At 38.7% G+C, this 23014-nt stretch overlaps 1 protein-coding gene across 11 annotated transcripts; it reads right to left on the bottom strand.

Annotated features, from left to right (window-relative positions):
- Positions 1-1776: 1776 nt before the first annotated feature.
- On the bottom strand, positions 1777-22724 carry cpeb4b (cytoplasmic polyadenylation element binding protein 4b). Of its 11 annotated transcripts, XR_009207222.1 has the most exons (13): positions 22257-22723; positions 20486-21635; positions 12945-13035; positions 10260-10310; positions 7735-7758; positions 6848-7018; positions 6673-6762; positions 5792-5910; positions 4865-4979; positions 4552-4733; positions 3963-4231; positions 2043-2114; positions 1777-1922 (listed from the first exon to the last, which is right to left on the bottom strand). XR_009207222.1 is itself a non-coding variant. In XM_058415180.1 (12 exons), the coding sequence occupies exons 2-11, from the start codon at positions 21593-21595 to the stop codon at positions 4004-4006; spliced, it is 2181 nt and encodes a 726-aa protein (XP_058271163.1). In that variant the 5' UTR covers positions 21596-21635; positions 22257-22723; the 3' UTR covers positions 1777-2114; positions 3963-4003. The 11 variants fall into 11 exon arrangements, 9 of the variants coding, with proteins under 9 accessions (XP_058271163.1, XP_058271164.1, XP_058271162.1 ...); XR_009207221.1 differs by having other exon boundaries at positions 2043-4231; XM_058415180.1 differs by having other exon boundaries at positions 1777-2114.
- Between the last annotated feature and the right edge of the window lie 290 nt (positions 22725-23014).

The following is a 23014-nucleotide window of genomic DNA, read 5'->3' as shown; positions in this document are numbered from 1 at the left end:
ACATATCATCAAACAGTCCATTGTTTTATATTAACATGTTAATCTACACCAGATGGTGCTGCTGAGTGTGATCATCTACATTTCTACACTTCTTCATATTAGTAGATTTTCACAGGCCAAATGATGCAAAAGCACTGATGCGCATTATATTTCCATGAGCGGTTTAAAGCATATACATGCTGACACAAAGCCATCTAATTTGTGAGCTTTCAAATAATCTCTTCCCTACGTCTGGCAGAGGACACTGTTGGAGGCAAGCCGAAGAAAGACAAGTTCAGTAATGTGAAAATCTCAAAAGCACAGGAAGCCTGGTCACAGTTAAGATTTATTCATTCAACATTTCACATTACAAATATTTAAAAATTATGCATATTGTTATAAATAGTTGGCTGCAAACAATTAAATAACATTAGATTTTTCTTTTTGTTTCACTAGCACTTACAGACCAACTCCTAGAATATGGATTTGTATAACATAACTTAATTACAAAGGAAAATACAAAAATAGGAACTTATAAAGTGAAATGACAATACAAATTAAGGTGATATCTTAAGTAAAAAATGCTATTAATAAATACAACAACCTTCCCATACACAAGTTAAAAACTATTGAAATTTTGCCATTAAGTAACATCATTAACAGACATATTTAAATATTTCTTTTCCTTCAGAAAATGTGAACCATATATTGTGGAGCACAATATAGCAATTAGTAAAAACTAGACACTTTAACATATTAAAAGCTTCACCTCAAAAATATAACAAAAATCTGATCAAAATTATAAAAATTAATTATACATTCCAATTAAAAATATACCAATAAACAGCTAAATACATTATTGACCTAATAATTACAATGCAATCACAGTAGCTTGAAATCAAATAAGCAAATGAGCACAAAAACCTTTAATGTTTTAAAAATAACTTCAATTATTTTATATTAGTACAAATAGTTTTGATTTCTGTTCTTTTTTACAAACACCAGCATGAAAAGGATTACAATAACAGTAGAAAATGACTGTGAAAAACATATTAACATCTTCTTTTAAATGTCAGCAATTAAAAATGGCATTAAAGAATTACATTGCAAAGAGTCCTTATCTGGAAAAAGGTTCAAAAAAAGTATTGCACATAACAACTCCAAGTTAACTTGCAACATTTACCACATTCAAGTCTTATAGTTCCCCTTCCTCCAAATAGGTTTCTGATTTTTACCTCAGACAGACAGTAGGGATGAAGTTCTCAAGTCTTTTCAACAGTGTCTGATAAATTGCTCGTTCTGCACGGCTAATTGTTTTTGTTTGTTTTGTTTTTTTAATTCTCAAAGTTCTTTCTTTGCTTATTTGTTAGCTTTTTTGTTTTTTCCCTGTGCGTCCTGAATGTACTGGATTATGGGGAAGGCGTAAAAGAGTAATAATATACAAGAGGGTGCAGGGTGTCTTTAACAAATTAAAAGTTTCGAAACATCTGGTGCACAACCACAACAATTAATTTTTCCATATTTAATTCATGTACTTATTTTTGTCATCATGCATGCTAAGGATTACAATAGGAGCTATTTGGCAGTTCAAGAATATATATTTTTAAATGGTAAAATATCTAAACATCAAACATCCATTCTTGTGATACGAGAGTCAGCCAAATTCAGCATTCTCCTTAGATTATAGTTTATATTCCAGCTATGGAGAGGAAACCAAAATGACAAGTATTTCCGACTAGGATAACCATTTTTAATATTAACATTTAATTTTAATGACAACTTGCTCTTGCCATGCTATTTAATTTTTTTTTTTGTAATATATATTGTCATTAAAGTCTAGTGTACAAGATGCAAGACCTTAAACGATATACTTTGATCTTTCCTCTGCAGATCTGAAGTCGCATCAACTCAAGTGTGCGCTTAGTTGTAAAGATTCCTCAGCACTGAAATGTATAAAAAGCATAATTGAAAATAATATATATTAAAATCACTTGACTTTTTTTTCTCTTAAAAGAAAATTTCCATATATGCAGATCTCTCAGTAACAAAAGTACAAAAGCTACCTTTCACAATGCGAAAAATTGAGGTATTGCAAAAAGGAGTTTTCCCATCTGTGAAAAATGTGCCTAAAATGACTGTTGAAAAACAAAAGTATTTAGAAAAGTAGTGCATAATAAATGTTCATATGTGCATGACAAAATAATTTAGCTAGAAAACACTGTACCAAAAATCATTAGGCCATGTAGAAAATAATCTTTATCATCTCATTAACAGCAAATTCTTCAAAAAGTGTTTGAACTTCTAAAATGTATAACCAGAACACCCACAAGCTTAAGTGGTGGTGCTGCGTGGGTGCGCTGGAACACCATCAAGCCAACGTGAGGATACGTTCGTTTCTCACTAGTGTATGAAGTTTAGAATTCATCACTATGTCCCTGACATTTTATGCTAGCACTATCAGATGGTCAAAGTCTGGAATCATTACTTGAACTGGACGCTATATTCAAAGTACAACATGTCAGTTCCAACACAACCAAAACAGCTAGCAGTTTCTCAAAATGATACCCGACTGCTGAACTACATACGTCTCCTTTTTTTGACCTTTGGAAAAGAAGCAGGTGGACTTGCAAAAAAGCCAGCATGCACTATGCTCGTTGTATTTTCACTAGTGTTACTCTGGATTTTGACTGCATGCTTATCGATTCAAGGCCAATCTTTGGTTCGTTGGAGTTCATCTGGTCTCAAATATCGAAGGGAGTGAGGGGCAAAAAATAACAAACTGAAATGAGACTTTCACTTGAAGGAGAAAAGAGTGAGGCATTTTACTCACTACTGCACAGCCATCTTTGGTTCCCTAACGTCTGAAGATTAAAGAAGAAGAAGAAGAAGAAAAAGAAAAAAAAAAAAGAAAAGAAAAAAACAAATTCTATGCTGCAAGTCAAAGTGGATAAAGTAGAGTGGTAAAGTGATCTACCTTCAGTTATGCTTCAAAACTTCGGCTGAGTGGATACTGCAGAACAGGAGGTATATGGGGTATTTTTTTCTTAAATATCTTTAGCACTTTTTTTTGCCATTAAACCTGTGCAAGGTTGAAAGTGGCCTGGAAGTTAGCATATATTGTTGGACAAAATAAGAATTGCCAGCCTTAAGTTAAGTTGAAGAAAGCTATTTTTAGTTCTGCAGAGCACCATGCAATTAAAATTCCTTGCTGTTAAACCAGCTCGTACGCCGACTACTGCATCCTCGACACCATGCATTCCCCACGAGAATGCTCTGTTTCACTGCCAATCTTATTTTTAATTCAGGAAGTGACAACACAGACTTTCTAACTGTCTTTTCTGCTGTCAATTCCCTTTTCTGTGGTCAGCATGTAAAGGGGAGACCAGCTTGAGTTCTACATCTTGCTCAACAAACTAGCAGCTAAGCTTGAGGTATAAGTTTTCCTGCAAAAAAGGAGATCAAGCCCAGACGTCTAATGCGGAATTAATTGTTTTGAATTATGGACTAGAGTGTGTGTGTGTGTGTGTGTGTGTGTGTGTGTGTGAGAGAGAGAGAGAATTTGAGTTATTTTGCTGTTCCTAAAACCCAATTAAGCTTTGGTTAAACACTGGGCTCCTACACTGCATTTGCACTCTAATCAGAATTGTAAGTGCACTCTTTGCAACACCTTTTCATGTCTGCTCTGTAGCCTTTTGAATCAAATAAAAATAAAATGTAATACTTCTAATTGAACCACAACAGGTACGGAATAACAAATTACCAATACTCAATATTTCATGTCTGTGCACCAAGTAAATGAACTCTAATGGCATTACCTAAATAGTAGAGATGCATCACACATTGTATTTTCTTCCTGAACTTTTTTGGATTGACATCGACTAAAAATTAAAATTAATGACATTTCTTTTTTTTCTTCAAATTAAATTAAAAAGGAAACAGCAACAGAAAGTGCATTTATTAGACAATGATTTTGCGACTCCTACCCTTCTCTCCCTTGTCTCTCTCACTCCCTGCCTGTGTAACCTTAGTTCCAACGGAAAGAGATGTGGCGAGGTCGGTCACCACCCTCCTTCACCAGTGGTTTATGGAACTCTCGGCCAGCACGCGAGTGGATGGCCGCCCAGCAGTATTCACAGTAATACTGGAGGCATGTGACATTGGCGCAGAAGAAAGGAGCGAATTTGCCTCCGCATCGTGTGCCCTGGCACTCATCACACAGCTGGTCGTCCAAGACATATGGCTTCACTTCCACCTGCCGAGAGAGCAGAAGAGTATAAGTCAGGGAAATAAATGCATACTTATAACTGATCATATAAGAGTATAGCACAAAATATATTTTCTTTTCGGCAGAAATGACAAATCAATTTAAGGCTAAAGTTTCGCTCTTGTAAGTGATCAAATGCATTTACTGTGCAGCCTAAAAAGGAAAAGTATTCAAGTTTTACAGTACAAATTAACAAGAAATAGGAGTTGGAATACACTGTGTTAGTTAAAATGGTATATTTTACTTCTTGCTTTATGAAGGGAGGTTGGGGAATATCTTGTGTAGTTTTGGTGAGAGCCAGAACTGACCCGTTTATCGATCTCTCCATGCTGCAGTTGTACAAAACGAGCACTGATAGCAGCAATGTAGCTCTGCTGATTAGAAAAGGCAACCCTCCCTGCTCCCTTAGGGTACTTTAACTCAGGGTCTGTGTCAATCCCCGCATAGCACACTCCACCATACAGCCTGTCCATGATCATAGCCAACTCCACTGCAATGGGGAAAAAAAACATCTTCTGAGTGGAGAATCGTGGAAGGAAATTTTATAATGAATTAATAAGCACACATGACTGAAACTATGTATTATTGAAACAGGGAAAATCACCCTGAAATCCAAATTACCTGCACGTAGAGGGCGTGGCACTCCACCCACAAAAATGGTCTTTCTAGGGTCCAGTGGCTGAGATCCATCCATCACAAAGTCACTATCATTCAGATTCCAAGGGCGTATCTGGACCTGTATTATAGAGAATAGCAGTTCTGTAAAATGACTTATACTTATAATATATTATGAATAATACATAATGGCAACCAGTACTTAAATTATTAAATGAACGATTTTATTCAGATTAAAGCTTCTCTTATGTGTCTTCTCTTCCCAGAATTAGCAGCATTGTAGAAGAAGCAGCATTGTATCCATCATTCTATTCATCATTGTGCAGTTGAATATACAGTATTGTAATCATAGTAATCACAGCAAGAACATGATTTATAATTTCAAGGACAACAATATACAATATCACTAAGCTTTGCAGCTCATACCTATAATAAATCTAAACAGCACATTAGCTACATCTTACTGCTGAAGTGCATGCTCTTGCACCCATTAACGTCTAATCTTCATGCAAGTTGTAACTACAATGGTAAGCATGAAAGTCTCATTGGAGTAATAAACTTAGTGATAATAACCAGGGGTAATGTGTGTGTATAAAATTTTAATGTGCAAATATTTTCTTGTTGATTGTGCAAATAAAAAAAATGAACAAGCACAGAAATAAGTTCTCTGGGATTCCAACAAAAAATTTCTTTTTAAACTAACTTGCAGGTGGACACATTGCATAGAAAGGCAATGTTCATTAACACGAGAAGTTATTTGGGGCTCACATGTTCATGGTCACACAATCACACGTTTATCTTCAATAACAGTTTTACCCTAGTGTAGGTCAAGGTGGTCACCTGTCATGGTTGTATGTACACATACTGCTATGTTCCAAAAATGGTGAAATACATTAGCTTTCAAAATGACATTTTGTAAATAAAAGAACTTACAGGTTTGTCTTTAATGGTAGGGCTGGACACACATAGGTAAAGCTTGCCGTCTTCTTCAATGCAAGCATCAATCAAAGCCTGGACAGAACTCTCATCTTGGAACAGAAGGAATGCATAACCTTCAAGAGAAGACAAAAAGGGCATTAAAAATTAGCAATTACATTATATAATAATCGATTACTACAATCTGTTGACTTAAAAGACAAACCTATTAATCAGTCCCTGAAATTGTGCATGAATGCACTGTTAAGGTGAGATAAGTCTGCATTCTGTGTACAGAGGTCTAAGCAAGAAAACTGCCAGGAACATTGCTCAAATGTCTATGACTCTGATGTATCATGGCCAATTCCACCAATTTGCTTACATTTTGAATAGCCTACCAAATATATAAATGTGGAAGATTATGAAGAAAAAAAAAATGTTTTTCTTCTTTGTGATAATGTAAAGGGTTTTGTTAAAGACAAGATGAAAAGAGAATGGAAATATGTTGTTAACAGTGCTGATGTTGTATTCAGTCTGTGCACAGTTTCAAAGCTGTAAACCACCAATTTAAATGGTAAGCCAATATATAACAGTCCACTTCTTGTACAAAGCATTGGGCGAATAGCTTTAGCTACCTAGCTGAAGGTTTAGCAGTAGCTTTCCTAGCCGCCATGACAGCTAGACACAGCCTATATCTACACTCAAAATTGCATTCTACCAAACTAGATGTGTAAAAATAGTATACCATCTATGTTAAACAATGTATTTAGTGAAAATAAAATGGAATTTTGTTAAGAAGCATGTGGTCCTTCATATAGCCAAATACCATAAAACAATTTTTTGTAAAATCAGTTACAATCTGAAATGTACTTAATTTCAAATGTAATAATTCCACCTACCTTTTGGTGGAAAGTAAGACTTGCTCTCAGCCTTATGAGGCCAGTCCACAAACAGATGTCCAAAGCGACGGAAACTAGCCGTAATTTCATCTAGAAGGATGACACCAGATATAAAAACATGCCCAACTTCTCATGGTTAGGTTACTTTTTTCTATCTGTTATTCAAGTCTAATACCTTCATCTATATCTGGGGGAAGACCACCCACAAAGACCTTGCGTGAGTAACGCTCCACTCGCTCTCCATTCTGATGAGGAAAGCAGTGGGGAGAGCCTAGTCCAGGCAAGCTCTGCTCTGCTCTTTCCTCATCTGGAAAACCATCCTCCATTGGGAACAAGGATGAGTGACCTGGAAAATAACCACTGAGAGATTAGCACCCATCTGGCTGTTCTAACTAAGGTCTACATAAAAGCTAAGTACCTGTGAAAAACATTATTATTTTCAGGCCCAAGAACTTCATAGTGTCAAGAAATAATAATAAAAAAAAAAAAATAAATGTATTTTTTCGCACCAGCATTTACATCAACAACAAACTGTAAACAGGTTTTTTTTTTTCCAACTCAAATGTTTATCACTTTAGCAATTTCCTTAACCTTAACAAATTGCTAGCTGCAACTCATGCCATTGTATAGCTGTGTAGTCCTCTTACTGCTATACTATTGTGGCTCAGCTTAAAACACAACTGCTAGGTTTAGGACAGAATGCAGGCCTCAAATGCCAAAGTGTGCGCATATGTATTCCTGCCACATGCCCAGGATTCGCTCCAGATTAACCACAACCCTGAACGAATGAAAGAATGTGTATATTTGCTACTATAAAAAGAAATAAAAGTCCAAATTCTACTTGTTTTTTACTTAAAATGAGGTACATGAGGTATAGGACATTCAAGGAATCACACAATCACAAATGGAAGTGAACACTGCACATGTGCATGCATATAGTTGTATAGTTTCATTAACACATCATGCATTCATTGGCACTGACAATTCTCTACACTGATCAGTGACAGTTTTTTCATGATCTCTTTCTGTTCATTTAGAATTTTTAGAAAGATTGTTCTTTACCTCGTCGCCTCCCATAATTCCTTGCTGCATGTAAAATAAGATCACATGTAAGGTAATGTGGGAAAGTGTTTTAGCTTGTTCTACATTACCTACACTCCAGGTTAAAATGGTCTATATACGTTACATTTTATTAACAGCTTTATAAAGAATATAATGGAGCAGTACACCAACACTTCTCAGTGTTTCCCTACACATAGGTTATACTTGGGTAGTGCCTCCAGCTATATGGAAGCTTACCAAGTATATTTTGACCCATTACAAAAAAAAAATGTGAAAAATGGCAAATTTTATTAAGCCAAATTGAAGAAACACCACACATTGATGCCAAATTGTTAATAACTGAATGAACATGTGCTTATTGTGTTGTCATGATAGACAAGTACTCATTACAGGATCTCCTCTATGTACTGTGTGCTTCCACATTAGTGCACAACAGATTTAACGTACACTGATCAGCCACAGTATTAAAAACCACTGAGTAAACAACATTTTTTATCTTGTTACAGCACTACCAGTGAAAGTGTGGGACATATTAGGCAGCACATGAGGAGTCAGTTCTCAAAAAGTTTGTGTTGGAAGCAGGTAAAATGTGCAGGCGTAAGGATCTGAGAGACTCATCCAAATTGTGATGGACAAATAACTGGACCAGAGCATCTCCAAAGCAGCAGGTCATTTCATCCTAGTATGCAGTGTTTAATACCTCCCAAAAGTGGTCAAAGCAAGTACAGCTGGACAAGTGTGGAGCATGTCAAGGATAGCCCGTCTGGTCCGATCCCACAGACAAACTACTGCAGCACAAATTGCTGAAATTTAATGGGGCTGCATAGCTGCAGACCAGTCAGACTGCCCATGCTAACTACTGTCCATCATTAAAAGTTCCTTCAATGGGCAGGTAAGCATCAGAACAAAAACATGGAGCAATGGAAGAAAGTGGCCTGCTCTGATCAATCATATTTTCTTTTATATCATCTGCACAGACAGGTGCGAACCTGGGGAAGAGACAGCACCAGGATGCATGATGGTAGAGGCAGTGTGATGCTCTGGGAAACATTCTGCTAGGAATCCTTGGGTCCTGACATTCATGTAGATGTTACCATGACATGTACAACCTACCTAAACAAGGTTACTTACCAAGTACACACTTTCATGACAACAATATTCCCTAATGGCAGTGTCCTCTTTCAGCAGCATAATGCACCCTTTTGCAAAAATTGCTCAGAAATGGTTTGAGGAAAAGGAGGTGCTGACTTTGTCACCACATTTTTTAGCTCTCAATCTGATCAACAACTTATGGGATAAACATGTCAGACCCATAAATGATCTGCTGCTAACATCTTGGTGCCAGACACACCTTCAGAGGTCTTGTGGACTTCATGCCTCGTCAGGTCATGGGCAAGTGGCTTTAATGTTATGGCTGATCATTCTAATTTTCTCTAGTAACATCATCCAATGGTTTGATAACATCAATCATTCAATCACAGTCCTGTATGATACATTTGCTAGCATTTCCAACAAACTGTACAAACCAGTGTTCTCAATACCAGATTATTATTTTTTGAGTACATTTAATAATTTTACAGACACACAGGCATAATTTAGTAACATACATTTTAAATACTATGGTATATTATTCATTTATTGTTGTTACTGCAGTTTCTAGTCAGAAAAAGATAATCATGATCATGAACAAATGATGGCAAGAAACTATAAATTTCTTGAACTAGAATTATTTGGTCAAAATCCTTTGAGATGCTATCTGTCCTCTTATTGTTTAGGGATAAATAGTAACCTAACTTTAAACTTTATATATTTTTTTCTATGTCTACTTTTGTAAAGCTGTTTGAGAGAATACCCATTGATAAAAGCACTATACAAATAAATTGAATTAAACTGAATTGAGTTGTTTCATAATAATTCATAAGCATACAGCATATACATCCTTATGTACAACAATAGCTTGAATAACAATGGGTTTTAATCACACATATCAGTTATGTGCAAATTAGAGCTTTAATGAGTGCTGAAGAGTACCTGCCTAAGAAATTATACACTGTTCCTAGTGTCATGTGATATATTATACACACTGTTAATCTTATTTGCTCCAGACTAGCTCAAAATGCCGATGTATTTTATGCACATTTAGATTTGTCTATGGAACACAATAAATAAGAGGAACAATGACAGAATTATTATCTTTCTTACAATGCATTTTACATTCTATTCATGACATGAGTAGAGTAGAATGAGTAGATTTCAGCTACCCCTCAGTCATGGGGAAGGTTAGGTAATTAGAAATATTTACATCAGCAGAGGTCATGAATCTATACAAATAACCTTTAGCTGAGAGAACATGGGCTAACACCCAGCACCCTCCTCCCCGCCACCCTTTAAGCAACAATGACAACCTCTAAAACACTGTTAATCTTGCTGACTCTGTCAATACTGAGCTCACTGGGCCTGTCAGTCCATCTGCTTGTACACGGTTAAGCTAATAGCACAATAAAGCAATAAAATCATCTACGCACCATTTATAGGCAAAGGGCTGTCTCCTCCTGGATGGGTGAATCCAAGGCGACCTTTAGGAGAGTAAGGTATAAATCATTTATCTGAAAAGCAGTACAGAACATCTGTGTCTCCTAGTCACTTAAAATTTATGGACGTACTGTGTGCAAAAACTGCACTATAAACATTTGGACTCGCATGACTACTGTACAAAATGTCATTAATATTGGTTTTATGTCCTCTTATTTAGGCACATCACTAATTATTCAGATTTTGAACAACTACAGCATTATTTGCCTTCTGGAAAAAGTCATGCATAGCGCTAAAGAGAAGCTGACCATTTTAGGAGAACTACTGACTGCATGGCTTTACCACACACACTGCATGAATTTCCCCATGCCACCATCAAAAGGTTTTTCTTGCACACTGCCAGATAAGTAACATCAAAAATACTTTATTTATTCTTTACTTGTGGCTACTTCTATAAATTACAGGCTCTGCAAGAATTTAAACTAACTACTGGAAACTACAATGCACACTATCACAAACATTAAAAGAGAAAATAGTCCAGTGCAGGTTTTATTGAGCTTTACAGGACTCTGAAATAATTTGGCACATCAACTAGCCAAATATAAACACGAGCGAGTAGACTACAAATCATAATACTATGCTGACTGGATCTTACGACTATCTTCTTCTTCTCTTCTTTCGGCTTTTCCCTTCAGGGGTCGCCACAGCGAATCATCTCTCTCCACCTATCCCTATCTTCTGCATCCTCAACACTTGCACCCACTAGCTTCATATCCTCATTTATTACATCCATAATCTTATATGTAGACTATATAATAGACTATAGACAAGGCAACTTTTAAAAGTCTCATCCATATTATTGTCATGGTGAAGAATTTCACTCAGTAAATTTCCTTAACAAAAAACAGTTTCCCCATTAAAATAAAATGAATGACCATTTTCACTCATCAAAAGGCCAGCAGTTTGTAAGTGGAACTACCAGTGAAATTCCCCTTTAATAACGCTCCAATGTACCCTTCCTCTCCAGCAAGGCACTGCAGGAGGAGTGAGGTAGCAAGGCCAGTGCCAATGCTGGAGAGAGAACAATGTTTTGTTGCTGCAGAGAGAACAGAAAACCCTTTCTACTGGCACAGGACAATACTGACAATGCCAGAAGCCTTTCAAAGCTTTTAACACCACAGTTTCTCTCTGCCTTATCCCATCACTTGTATAACATGTATTTTCCAACACCAGTGGGTGCATCCTCCCTGCTGCCCTAGGAACAAAATGGAAACAGAGGGCTACACTGGAGACGATTATGTTTTAATTACTAGAGCTCCTATTATAAAGACACTTATTTAATCCCAAACCTTGATGGGACACTGCTGGATGCAAATCAAAAGCTGAAAAAAATGTTAGTTAAAGGCATGCAATACAAGACAGGAAAACAGAAATACGTGGGGTCTCATTAATCAAAGCATGCGTAGAACAATTTCTAATTTTGTTTTGCAAAACCCACCAGTATGCACAAGAAAATTGCCATTTATCAAATGTGTATGCACAGCAGATTACAATGAATTTTAATAAATCCTACACATTAAAAATTGCTCATACATGGCCATATGCATTTACACAAAAAAATACAACTTCCTAGTTGATTTTATGCCTGTGTGCGCGCGCGTGTGTGTGCGTGCAATCTATTGCCCCAATTACATTTTAAAAACCTGCAATGGTGTGAAAACCCTCATTATTTTGGTCTTTTCCACTGCAGTATTTGGAAATGTATTGTGGCAGCTCATAAATGAAATAGGTTGTAAACTCATCATAATCAGTTTATTCACAATTTTCCGCCGCTAGCAGTTTCTGCATACCCACGGTTGGGAGTAGTTCTAAAAACAAGCACTTCCTCACACACTTGAAAAACTTGACAAATCACATTCTGTGCATAGAAATATCTACTGGCACAGTCTACACACAAACTTGCATAAACCTGGTTGCACAAACTTTGTGCATAAACCTGGTTGCTAAATCCTGGTTTTATAAAATCCTGAAAGTATATTAGTCTCAAATGAACAGAGCCAAAATCCTTTTTTGATAAAGCCTTTTGATAATATTGGGGGGTTTGAAAAACTTGGCAGAAGTCAATTAAAGGACATCTTTTATCTTATGACACTCAAGACATTACATAAGGTGACATTTCAGAAAAACAGTGAGGCTAAAGCTGATCAAACAAAAGCATTTGTTTTTAGTCAGCTTACGATCATGTATACCATATTCATTACTGCATTTCAAGCCATCACTAGTAATACACTGTGTAGTATAGTTTATCTACTGACTGTGTTCTAACACTTGTTAATATGTTTTTACACCCAGAGTGGGCAGGGTGGATGTCCTTGCTATGGTCTACCACAATGACACAGGTCATCTCTCTATCAACTGCTGCTTGCTCACATTCATGTGCACACACATGACTGACGTGAATGAAATCTAAAATCTTCAAAATCCTCAAATTTCAGCAAAGGATAAGGACCTGATGACATCAGAAACTAGAAAATATAACAGACTTCGCTTGGTAGAAGACACCGATGTTCATATAGAAGTATATACTTTTTCTTGATGTGCTGATACATGGTTAATTTTAGTAAAGTGCCTCAATATTTTTCTCTCGTCATAAGGTTTTATGGTACGTCTTTTCTCACCTTTCAGGGTGTCCTGCTCAGCCCGCATGATGTCAATTAGAGAGTTCTCCAGGGAGTGCATGCTGAAGCCATCAAATGATCGAGTCCGCTCCTGTGAAGAAAATAAAAAAGAGAAAAGATGACCATTAATGGACAAGAAAAATGATGAAGGCATTTTATCCACTCCTCGTCACATCTGTGGCAATATCACCTTCATCCTCACTGTATTTCAACTTGTTCTCACTGTTGCAAGGGGCACTATGAGCTGCAAACGAGCTAAAGCAACATGGCTATAAATGGTGAAAGGGTAAATATTGTCAAGGAAGCCAAAAAGCTGTTTATATAATTGGTCATGGCAATGTTCTTCTGCTGACAGCAACTCAGAAGCCACAAGTGGGTAAAAAAATTCTGTCTTAATCAGTCTACATTCAGTGTTTACACTCATCGTCCACACCTGCTCACATATTAAGTTATTGAAGCAGCCAATCATGTGGCAGCAGCACAATGAATAACTTAATTCAGCTACAGCTCAAGGACTTCAGTTAATGTTCACATCAAAGACCAGAATGGGGGAAAGGTGTGATCTCTGTGGCTTTAACCATGACATAGCTGTTGGTATCACATGGGTTGGGTTGAGTATTTCAGAAACTGATGATATCCTTGGAATTTACACAACAAATCTCTGGAGTTTACACAGAATATTGTGAAAAAAGAAAAATATCCCATGACCTACAGTTAAGGACTATCCAGGATGATGTCGATGGGATAAAGTATCAGAAACCACACAGAAAACATATCTAATGCTGTGACCAGTCATAGAGCTCACATGTCACATTTCTGAGTTTGTTAATGAGGCTTTTACGAGTTGCAAAAATAATTGTGAAAGCAATTAATGTGATTCACTGCAGGCTGTGCTCATGCTCAGTTATAGGGCTGATATATTCACAGATCTCCCAATCAGCTTGGAGAGAATGCGTCCTCACTTAAAGATACATCTGCAAACTCAGAATATTAGCTGAGGCTGTGGATCACCTTGAGAGTCAATGCTCACTACAGTGGGCCATGACAGTAGGGTCAAATGCACATGAAGCAAATTTGGCCATGATAAACATTATTTTGGGGGAAAAAGAAAAAAAAGAAGAAAGAAAAAAAGCGTGCTAATCGGCACTTTCACCTTGTTCGGCTGGGAGCTATTTTGGGTTGTCTGTTGTCTCAACAAGGTGAAACTATAATTAGACTACACGGATCCAACTGTCCTCTGAAGCAGTCAGCTCTAATGCAAAGCCTGTTTTCCATAGTAACAATCATGTAAGATGTAAAATTCTACAATTAGGCCATGATGGAAAACCTTGAAAACAAGGTCACAGTACAGTAATTTCAGAAATCCCATTCATCTAAAATAGTATGGTTAAACTAATACAAGAGAAATTGAAAAGGGTTATACAGAGCTTGGTTGTTTATCTATTAAAAGTATTTCAAAGCCTTCCACATCAAATCACTCTAAAGCTTATTAATCCAGACTCTGAGCATGGGTGCAAATGTAGGAGGTGAGATATTTTTCCAGGGCAGGGGAAAAAAGTAATTAAACTGGAGCACCAGCTCTCAGTCATAGAGATGGGTTTAAATAGCTGCAGCCTTCACATCTGTGTCACCTTTTCCATCCACATCATGCTTAAAAACAGATTATGGTAAACAAAAGCTACTGTTTTCTATATTGATTCTGAAGAATATAATTCTGAATAATACTTAATACTGAACTGGTATCTTGATAAATATCAATAACCCGTTACATCATAGCTTTTTTAAAACTAAATACAAAACATTTGAAATATAGCAGTAAGGGTTTACATATCCGTATCCACAGTGTGCAATAACCTAATTAAACACCAACTGAATTAAGATGGAGACCACGCAAGTATCTAACTGTGACCAAATGGGACAAACCCTTCATATTGTCCAGTAAAGTATACTTAAACCCCAGACATAAAAAGGGGGAACATTGGATTTAAAGATTCCACTGCAATTCCTCTAAACGACATACCCACCCTACTAATCGACATATGGCAAAACAACATTTGAATGTTTACTGTGGTAAATGAGGTCTGATTATTGGGAAATAATCACTTAGTAATCCAGCCAGATCTACTCTCGTGATTTTTCTGAGCAACCAGATTCAAAACATTCAAACATGCTGTTGTACACGGTGAAATATTAAAAGGCTGCTGCTAAAAATAGGCCTGCTGGGTACACAGCCATTCCAAGAGCCATGACGGGCACATACCCAAACCCATGCAATCACAGAAGACTTTAGCAAAGATTACAGAGAGTTAAGAGGATGCCTGAGGTTTAGAAAGTGAAAGACCTGGCTGGGTGCACAGTACTTCTAATTTGAACACAGCCTTAATAGAGCACATCCAGCAGAAGGGTGAAAACAGCCTCTGTCATGAGGGGAATACAGAGGAATCATTTAGGCAGAAAAAATGACCTACATCCACAGAAGGTTCAAGCTATGGTATGAAAAAAAAATTTTTTTTTAATGAAAACGCATTCATAAATTATATCGCTATATTTCATCAGTCTAAGTGTTCATCTCAGCGTTATTAGAGGGATAGAAACTTATTCATCCCTTTAGGGAACAATCCATGTCAAACATGGATTGAGCAAGATTATTTTCACCATGCGCATGGTTAAAGTTACAGCATCTAAACTGGATTTGAAATGGCTTCTTACTCCCTGCATAAATGACTTACATTTACTAGCAATACTGGCTTCCACAGCTTATGTTGTGTACCATAGGAAGCTGTTCCAGAAGACATTTAGATTTGTTTCTAAAAAATATATACTTTTGGTTGCATGCTCATGTTTTGACTTCATACAAACTTTGAGAGTAAAAGGTTTGAATTTCTCCAGAGAAAACATGAGACAACAAAAAAAAAAAGAATTCCTCAGTTGTTACTTATGATTAATATTAATTAAATGATTCTAATTATAAAAATAACCTGTTATTTCAGGACATATACACTCACCAGCCACTTTAAAGGAACATCTGTGCAGCTGCTCAGTCATGCAGTTACCAGCAAATCATGTTGCAGCAGCACAGTGCATTAATCATGCAGCTACATGCCACAACCTTCAGGTAGTGTTCACATCAAACATCAGCCTGAGAGAAAAATGTGATCTTAGTCACTCAGATCGTGGCATGGCAGTTGGTGCCAGATGGGCTGGTTTGAGTAGTTTAAGTTATTGAGGTCACAGGAGAATCACCAGCCTGGCCATGGTAAATAAAATAACCAATCTTTACATAGTGAGCTGAAAACCATGCCAAAAATGCACAAGTTGAACTTGAGGCAGAAGGCCACAATGGTTTGTGTGAAGAAATGGTGTGAGGAAAGTTTTCTTGGCACACACTGGTCCCCTAAAAAACTCTCAAACATTGGTTGAATGCCGCATGCTATTTGAGGAGTGTATGCGTCCCTTTATGACCACAGTTTACACAACAGTTTCACAAGCCAGGTCCATGAACATGACAATGACTACAATGTACTTCAGTAGCACCAGCAGTACCAGTTGCCATATCTAAACCCAATGAAGCACCTTCTGGATGAGGAAATACAGCTGACAAATCTGCAGCAAATATGTAATGCAGTCACTTCAATATGGACCAGAATCTCAAAGAAGTGTTTCCAACACCTTGTGGAATCTAAGTCATGAAGAATTTAAAAAAAAAAAAAAAAAATTCAGACAGCAAATGAGGGATACAACCTATGAACACAACCCCATAAACACACAGACATTCCCCTCTAAGAGTACCGGAACAGCAAGGCCAATTCTTTTCTTTGTGCTTCATTGTTTTGGCAGTGTGGTGCTTCATAATGCATTTCTTCATAAACTGACAGACAGAATGCTTCTGTAGACCTCTGAATTCATTCTGCTGCTACCATTATGAGTTACATCATCAATAAAGATGAGGGAGCCTGTTCTAATAGCAGTCATGCAAGCACAAGCCATGACACTACCTCTATTGTGCTTGCATCTTGTGCTATGGCCTGAATATATTTCTGCTCTCAAAGTCGTTTTCAAACAGAGGATTGTGATACCTTCACCCTTGCCCTGTGGAGGTTGTTGTTGATGTCACTGACTGTTGCTTTTGGGGGTTTCTTCACAGCTCTCACAATGTTTCTTTTATCAACTCCTGCTGTTCTCCCACCTGTTCTATGTCTGGTTGTTAGTACACCAGTGGTTTATTTCTTATATCTGTGGTTTGTACAGTAATTGTTGTACTGGTAACCAACACTTGGGCAATGACCCCAACTTCAAAATGGCTTCCACCATCAACCCCCCCCCACCCCAAAAGTCAGGTCTCTGTGTCTTCAACAAATGCGGTATTTACAAGAAAAACACAGAGGCAAACAAACAAAAGAAAACAAGAATCACCAGTCAGTCGCATGTTCCAATACTTTTGACCACACACAAAAAAAGGTGAATTGGCCTTTCCATATCAATACTTTTGGAGGGCAATATGTTTAGAAACACACACTCACACATTAGATGCATCTTGCCTGCCTTGCCACACTAGTCACAGACTGCATTTTTCAACTATCCGGCAGCAGTAGGCACTAGCAGAGATCAAGGATGAACATACTCTGGATGTGACATGAAGCTCTTAAAGTCATTACAATGGATTACTTAACTGTGTGGAACATGCAATGCAAATAGCACAACTGCCTTGACAAATGTTTGCATACTCCATCCTGAGTGCATAGCCAAGCCTCCACCTAACTGTGCAACAAATTATTTGCCCGCAGTGCCTCCACCCTTGCTATAACAGACAAATTAACAAAATAAACATTAATAAAACATCTCACCATGTTCAGTCTAGGCTAAAAATCAATCAAGCTTACATAACATAAAATAACGTATGTTGACCTAGTACTTAGCTAGGTAAGCGTACTTAAACTACAGACTAAGACACATGAACAAGGGTATAAATTCCAGAAGAGGGGTGCTCTGTGTCCTTATCATCTTATTTTTGCAAATACTGTGTAGACACCCTTAATAAAAGGTGTCCAAAAAGCTGTGGTTGCACACACACTCCTGGTAGCAGACAAAAAGATATTATTTGAGAATCACTTGCACCTTTATTTTCTCTTGATCTGTTTAATTGCATGGTGCTTGTGTATTGTGTTTTTAATTTGAATGGTGTCCATGCAAACGAATTACTCCGCCTAGTAACAATTGTTCTACAGACAGTAGCGTGTACATCGGTCGATGCGTGTGGTGCAAAAGGTGGCAGATATGTAAATAGTCATAGCATTGAGATGCACCACCAGTGCATTACGTTTAAACACACAAACCATATGAAAGATTTTGTTGGTAGTCTTACTTGGTTTGGGGGGCTTTAAGGGCTGGGGGGCGCTGGGTGTCAGGAAGGAAAAAAAAAGGGAGGGGAGAAAAAAATAAAACACAACGCTGGTGACTTCCATATCAGCAGCCCACTGAACATCCCCCTGGACAACTATGAATAAATAATTATTAGGCTAGACACATGATCATCATCTTTAGCTTCAGTGTCTGAGTGTATAATCTGTCCACTGCTGTTAAGCACTGCACTTGGACTCCACTCATAACTGATGGGGGAAGGAAAAAAAAAAAAAAATCTGACAATGGGCCTCATTTATCAAGCTGTTTACAACCGAATTATTTATAAGGATTTACAAAAAATTTGAAAATCCTATAAATTCAGAAACAAATGCAGTGATGGCACTGGTCAATTTTTTTAATTCTACTAGATGTGAGTCAAAGTACTTCAATTTCAGCCACCACCACCCCCATTTAGCACTTTTCTACTCTGTGAACACGGCCTTTTATGGAGTTTTGTGGGCATCACCAAAGACAGTTCAGCTGTGGTGTGTCTATGCTTGATCATTTATAGGTGACTGCCATTTCTCAACATAAACAGGCGAACACAAAGAAAATCAGCATTTGCAAAACCTGTAAATCTGGCGTAAATTTTCAGTTTGCCTTCAGTGCAAACATTTGTCTAACAAACAGTAGTTTTTTTACCCCATCAGCATTATTTTAACATGATAATCTGCATGAATTTTACAGGGTTTAGTTTTGAGTTAGTCTAGGCGGTAATGAACTATGGCACTGCATGTAACTAAAAGATTCACAGAGCAGCAAGAGATATATGAGACATGTGATCCTTCAGAGTCTGATTATAGGTATTTTAAACAGAAACAAAGGTTAGAACTGGTAGAGGCAGTAATGTTTTAATAAATTAATACTCTGCAGATTTAGACCGACTGGACCTTGTAATTATATTTTCCCTTACTGCACTGTTACAGAAATGTGTATGCATTTGTCCAAAATGTAACCTAACAACCAGAAAGAAATACCACAATACAATACAACAACCTTGGTCTCAATTCATTAGGTCCACCTTTTAACAACTAAGCTAAATATTAGGGCTGGACCAAGCCACAATTTACCAGCTCCAAAAACTTGATGGCATTTCTGTGCAACTGTCTATGTTGTTCTGAACCTTCTATATACCTTCTAATTTCACATATGCTTGTAACTGCATTTCATATACATTGATATCCTGTAAATACTGTGATCATCCAGATGAACTTAAATCAGCTGTGCATCTATGCCAAGATGGATACAACAATAATGACAAGTTATTTTTGCAGCTTTTTTAAAGCCATGTTATAACATGAAATAATAAAAATAATCATCAACAATTCTGAGACTTTCACTGCAAAATCTAAGCCATGGTTTAATCAAAAATTGACTTTACATTTTAACATATCCACTTCAGGAGCTGTGTAACAAGTAAAGTAAAATAAAAGAGAAATAAAAGACTTGTCCTCAGTTGATGTTGTTAACCTCAGTGTATCTGACCAGCCCACCCAACATTATACCTTTGTGTTTTCCGTTCCACCTGTCAACAGCCATTATAAGAAATAATACATATGAATGCAAATTTGAACACACAGTGCACTGTAAAGGGTGGAAAAAACATTATTTCATTGCCTTAGGGGTGCATTCATACAACAAACAGGAATTTAAAGCTAAAGCCTCTGGAAAGCATATAGAGAAACCAAATTAACAAATGAATACTCATTTAATCAAATTATTCAGGGAAACTCTACTACACCACACAGACATCATGCTGAGATCAGCACAGAATTGGGGACCTAGGAGCTGTGCGATGACAACGATAGCAAAACTAAATAACACACAAATATACTCTCTGAAATTAGATAAGGCCTCATTTAATGCTTGCGATATCACACTGTCTACTAATCTAATCTCTAGGGAGAGGGTTTGCAGTCTGAGATGACATCAGTCATAATTCAGCCATCTGTAAAACTAGAAAGGCAGAGCTCCATTAGTCATCGATGCCTTTGTCTTGAGGCCACCATCTAAAACTGTTCTAACTTTGTCAGGAATATTGCGAGCTAAACTCTAATGACTCGAAAACAACCACATGGACTGGATTAGTCATACTGAACATAACATTTAAATTCATATTTCACTCATTTTCTTACACATACCTGGAAGGGAAAGACATTGTCGCTTCGGCCAACGGTCTCGTCCATCCAGGTCTTGGGGGTGAATGTGGTGCCAGGGCGGGTGTACTTTTGAGAGGCCGAGTGATTGTTTGGGAAGGTCTTCTTGAGTGGTGAGACAGAGCTAAGCGGGGTCACTGCACCGTTCAAGCCACGACGAAAGTCAGCACCCCGAGATCCTCCCCAGCCAGTGCCGGAGCCATAGGCACCACCGCCTGGACTCCAGGAGGCTGAAGAGGGCGAGGGTGAGGGGCTCGGGTACGCACCCCAGGGAGAGGGTGGTTTGCTCAGGCCACTGGAGAGATGAGGAAGCTGGCCAAAGGTGGCTCCACGGTGGGGGAAGGGTGGAGGGTTATGAGGGCTGGCTGGGGAGCGGCGGTGCTGCTGGTGCTGGAAGTGCGGGTGGGGCGGAGGAGCGTGGTGCTGAGACACGGCACCGATCTGAGGAGAGAAGCTGCCGCCGAAGCCTGGGCCTACGTGGTGCGAGAAGTTCTGGAAAAGCAGTGGGCCATTGCTGGCCGGGGTAAAGAAACCCACGTCCTCATTGACGATGGCTGATGGGGTCGGTGCAATGGCAGCGGACCAGTTGTTGAAACTGGTCAAGGAGGACGAGGAAGTACTGGACTGGACAGCTGTGCCCAGGCCAGACGGTTCCTGATAGTCAAAGGGTGACAAGACAGGGGACTCGAGACGCAGCTTCTCCTTACCGTTAGTGCCCTCGGATGTGCCGTTCTCCGGTTTGCTCTCTTCTGAACGAGCTTTCTCAAGCTCTGAAATGATGCCACCTTCTTGGTGCACAGGGGAGAGCTGCTGCTGCTTCTCTTGCGTCTCTTGCAGCTCCTGCTGCTGGGCTTTGGGTTTGTCAGTGCCCATGTCATCCTGCATGTTGTTATGGGCCGTGGCTGCTGGGAACAGCCAGGGAGACCCGGCGGTGCTGCCATTTCCAGCTGTGGTGCTGTTTATGAACGCGGCAGGGCTCGGCGTTACGTTCTGGTGATGATGAGGAGGTTGCAAATGTGGGTGAATTCGTACAGGGAAAGCAGACTTGTTGCCAGTGTTGTTTTGTACCAAGACTCCAAACCCGTAATCCCCCATTTATGTTTTCCAGTCAAGACTGCCACACGGTATTCTTATCCTGTGAGGAATCAAAACGGATCAGATCATTTACACAAGAACCGCGAGTCTCTAAACATAATTCATACATCATTCTGGCAGAGTGCACTCGAAAAATACTCGTCCTAAAAATAATATCGAGCTGCAGTCTTATTTCCACAGATTATTTTTCTAATAGACTTTAAATGTGCAGGTTGCTCGTCGCCGTGTAGCACTAATTATAGGCTCGTGACGTCTCCGCTGCTGCTGCTAGCACCCGGCTAACAGCTTCGACCCGGCAGCTAGACACGACTAGCTTGCTAATAGGCTAACTGAGGAGAAAAGGCCAGAGCACGAAGCGTAGCTGCAGACACTAAAAACTCTTCGGTGTTTTACTTTTACATTCTACAGTTAAAGAGAGAAATACTGAGGCAAGGCTACGGCGTTAATGTTCCGGAGATTTTCCTTCCCTTTTCTCAGTGGACGACGCTGGTTATCTCGCGAGCTCAGAAAAATGATGACGTCTTCTAATTTCACAGGCATTTCGTAGCACAATTTTTATGATAAATGCCTAAAACAACGCCCGCCTCGTGATCAAATGACACGATGACGGGGAATACTGACAGTGTGTTGATGGAAGTAGACAATTAAACTGACTTTTCACCTTACTCTCTACCCTTGATCCGAGGCGATGACTGTGAGAAGATCCGCTCCAATGCGACAGCCGCAGCCGAGTGTGTGCTGGTTCAATGACAGCCTGCTTTATGTGACTGGTAAGTCGAGCAGCTCTTCGGTATCTCCCACTGGAATGGCTCAGAGACAGCTTCCCAGATTTTTCTTCCTCGTCTTGACGTGTCCTGTCTCCTCAATGACACAGCCCTTCTCTGCGCTAGCAGGTTGCTAACCTCAGGCTTTCACCGAACAACGTTACGTCATTGAATTAACGATATCAACGGTTTAGTTCGTTTTACTCGTGTGCTGTAGTGAAATTCATCGATGGTTTCATTGTTTAAATGCGTTCTCGATTTTTCTTTTCTTTTCTTGAGCCCAGCGGTCTCTGTCCCTTACTGCTCCGCCGCTGCTGTCCGTCTCACTCAACTGAAATCTGCCGTAGCCAAAATGACAAGGAGACTGCTCGCGAGACACTTCCGCTAGGAATCCCGCCCCCATGCTATAAGACTCCTCCCACTATAGACACGAGAGGCTCTGTTTCCCCGACGGAGATTTCGGATTGGTCATCGTGTAAGCTAGCCCCGCCCATCTTTTCTTAATTTAGTGGTGATTCCTAAAGAACTGTCTGCCCTTTAAGGTAATTTGACTACTGAGGTCCCGCCTCTCTTTAAATCTCCGCCTGGTAAGGTCTAATGGGGCGCTTCCACTTTAAAGGGAATCAGAGTAAGATAAGCTTATGTGACATGATTA

This window comes from Hemibagrus wyckioides, linkage group LG18 (genome assembly GCF_019097595.1).
Source record: "Hemibagrus wyckioides isolate EC202008001 linkage group LG18, SWU_Hwy_1.0, whole genome shotgun sequence".
Lineage (NCBI taxonomy): Eukaryota > Metazoa > Chordata > Actinopteri > Siluriformes > Bagridae > Hemibagrus > Hemibagrus wyckioides.
The sequence above is the reverse complement of the archived record's forward strand: the minus strand, read 5'-3'. Positions and strand labels throughout refer to the sequence as shown.